The 1708-nt window shown below is 51.6% G+C and overlaps 1 protein-coding gene across 1 annotated transcript; it reads left to right on the top strand.

The window, feature by feature from the left end:
• The first annotated feature begins 303 nt into the window (after positions 1–303).
• On the top strand, positions 304–1556 carry LOC105512342 (mediator of RNA polymerase II transcription subunit 12-like). The gene is made up of 3 exons (XM_011942777.1): positions 304–372; positions 824–957; positions 1124–1556. The coding sequence occupies exons 1-3, from the start codon at positions 319–321 to the stop codon at positions 1287–1289; spliced, it is 354 nt and encodes a 117-aa protein (XP_011798167.1). The 5' UTR covers positions 304–318; the 3' UTR covers positions 1290–1556.
• The last annotated feature ends 152 nt before the right edge of the window (positions 1557–1708 follow it).

Genomic DNA, 1708 nt, shown 5'->3' with positions numbered 1-1708 from the left:
CTCCTGAGTAACTGGGATTACAGGCGCCCACCACCACGCCCGGCTAATTTTTGTATTTTTAGTAGAGACGGAGTTTTGCCATGTTGGCCAGGCTGATCTCGAACTCCTAACCTCAGGTGATCCGCCTGCCTCAGCCTCCCTGAATGTAGTCTTTCTTAAAGATGGGGACATACAGGTCCCTTTCAGACCTCCAGGAGTCTGTGATTCAATGTTGCAGGAGAACAGGAATTGGCCTCAGATTGGTGGGTAGCTGGGGGTAACACGATGATGACTAGCCTGGGTGTGGGGCCTCTATCACAGAACTTGGACCAGTGGACCATGCGCCAGTCTTCCTTGGAGTTGCAGCTCATGATCAAGCAGACCCCTAACAATGTGAGTAGTGCCTGGACCCTCCCTTTCCTGTATTCACGTTCAGCTCCATGTGTCAGGGAGGCGGTCCACCACAGAAGAACCTAGATCCTACCCTTGGGCTCTTGAGCTGAGAGATAAGAGGGGATGGGAAAATGGTGAACAAGTGGAGCTGCTGATAAGGGAAATGGGTTGAGAGTGTTGGAGCTCTGAGCTGTGGGGAAGCTTGGTGGTGGTGGTGGAGCCTGTTTATCTGGCCATAGATGTAAGGAGGTATGTAAAGGAGAAGACAATGAGGAATTGGAGAAATACGGAGGTACTAGAGGACATGATTCCCAAAAGAGTTGGGTTCCTATCTCCCCATCAACCTCCGCCAGTGCTGTCCTTCTCTCTCATCTCCCATCTCTCCTACCATCTGCTTTCCTTCACCCTTAGCTACCTATTTTAGCACTTCTGTGCCTTTTATCCTCCCTAGGAGATGAACTCCCTCTTGGAGAACATTGCCAAGGCCACAATCGAGGTTTTCCAACAGTCAGCAGAGACAGGGTCATCTTCTGGAAGTACTGCAAGCAACATGCCCAGCAGCAGCAAGACCAAGCCTGTGCTCAGGTCGGATAGAAACATGTTAGGACCCATCCCCTTAGGAATTTCTCTGCTGGTAGCATGAGCGATGTCAGATGCGTGGAGATGCCAGCATGTCCATCAGGGAAAGGAGAGGATGGATTGTTCCAACCTTGCCTGGCTTCCCTGTGACCTTGTGTCCTCTGTTCTCCAGCTCTCTAGAGCGCTCTGGTGTATGGCTGGTGGCCCCCCTCATTGCTAAACTGCCCACCTCAGTCCAGGGACATGTGTTAAAGGCTGCTGGGGAGGAATTGGAGAAGGGTCAGCACCTGGGTTCTTCTTCACGCAAAGAACGTGATCGACAAAAGCAGAAGAGGTAAAGGGGCTTAGGGAGTGGACCAAGATTGAGGGGTAGAAAGGAGAAGAGGCAGGCCTGGGGAAGAATAAAATTGGGGCTAAGGAGAAGCATCATAGGAAAGTGGAAAATCAGAGGATAAGAGTGGGCATGGCTGAGCAAGAGTCTAGGTCTTAAGAGCGTAGAGTCTGGAGAATGAGGTTGGAAGTTGACTCCCAACCCACAGTCTCCCTTTTCTCCTCTCCTCTCCTCTCCTCTCCTCTCCTCTCCTCTCCTGTTCTCTTCTCTCTCTCTCATGGTTTTACTCTGTCACCCAGGCTGGAGTGCAGTGGTGCAATCACAGCTCACGGCAGTCTCTACCTCCCAGGCTCAAGCAATCCTCTCACTTCAGCCTCCCAAGTAGCTGAGACCACAGGTGCACAGTGCCACGCCAGGCTTTTTTTT

Source organism: Colobus angolensis, unplaced genomic scaffold (genome assembly GCF_000951035.1).
Source record: "Colobus angolensis palliatus isolate OR3802 unplaced genomic scaffold, Cang.pa_1.0 Scaffold10362, whole genome shotgun sequence".
In the NCBI taxonomy this organism is placed as follows: Eukaryota; Metazoa; Chordata; class Mammalia; order Primates; family Cercopithecidae; genus Colobus; species Colobus angolensis.
Note: the sequence above shows the minus strand (reverse complement) of the source record. Positions and strands in the feature narration are given on the sequence as shown.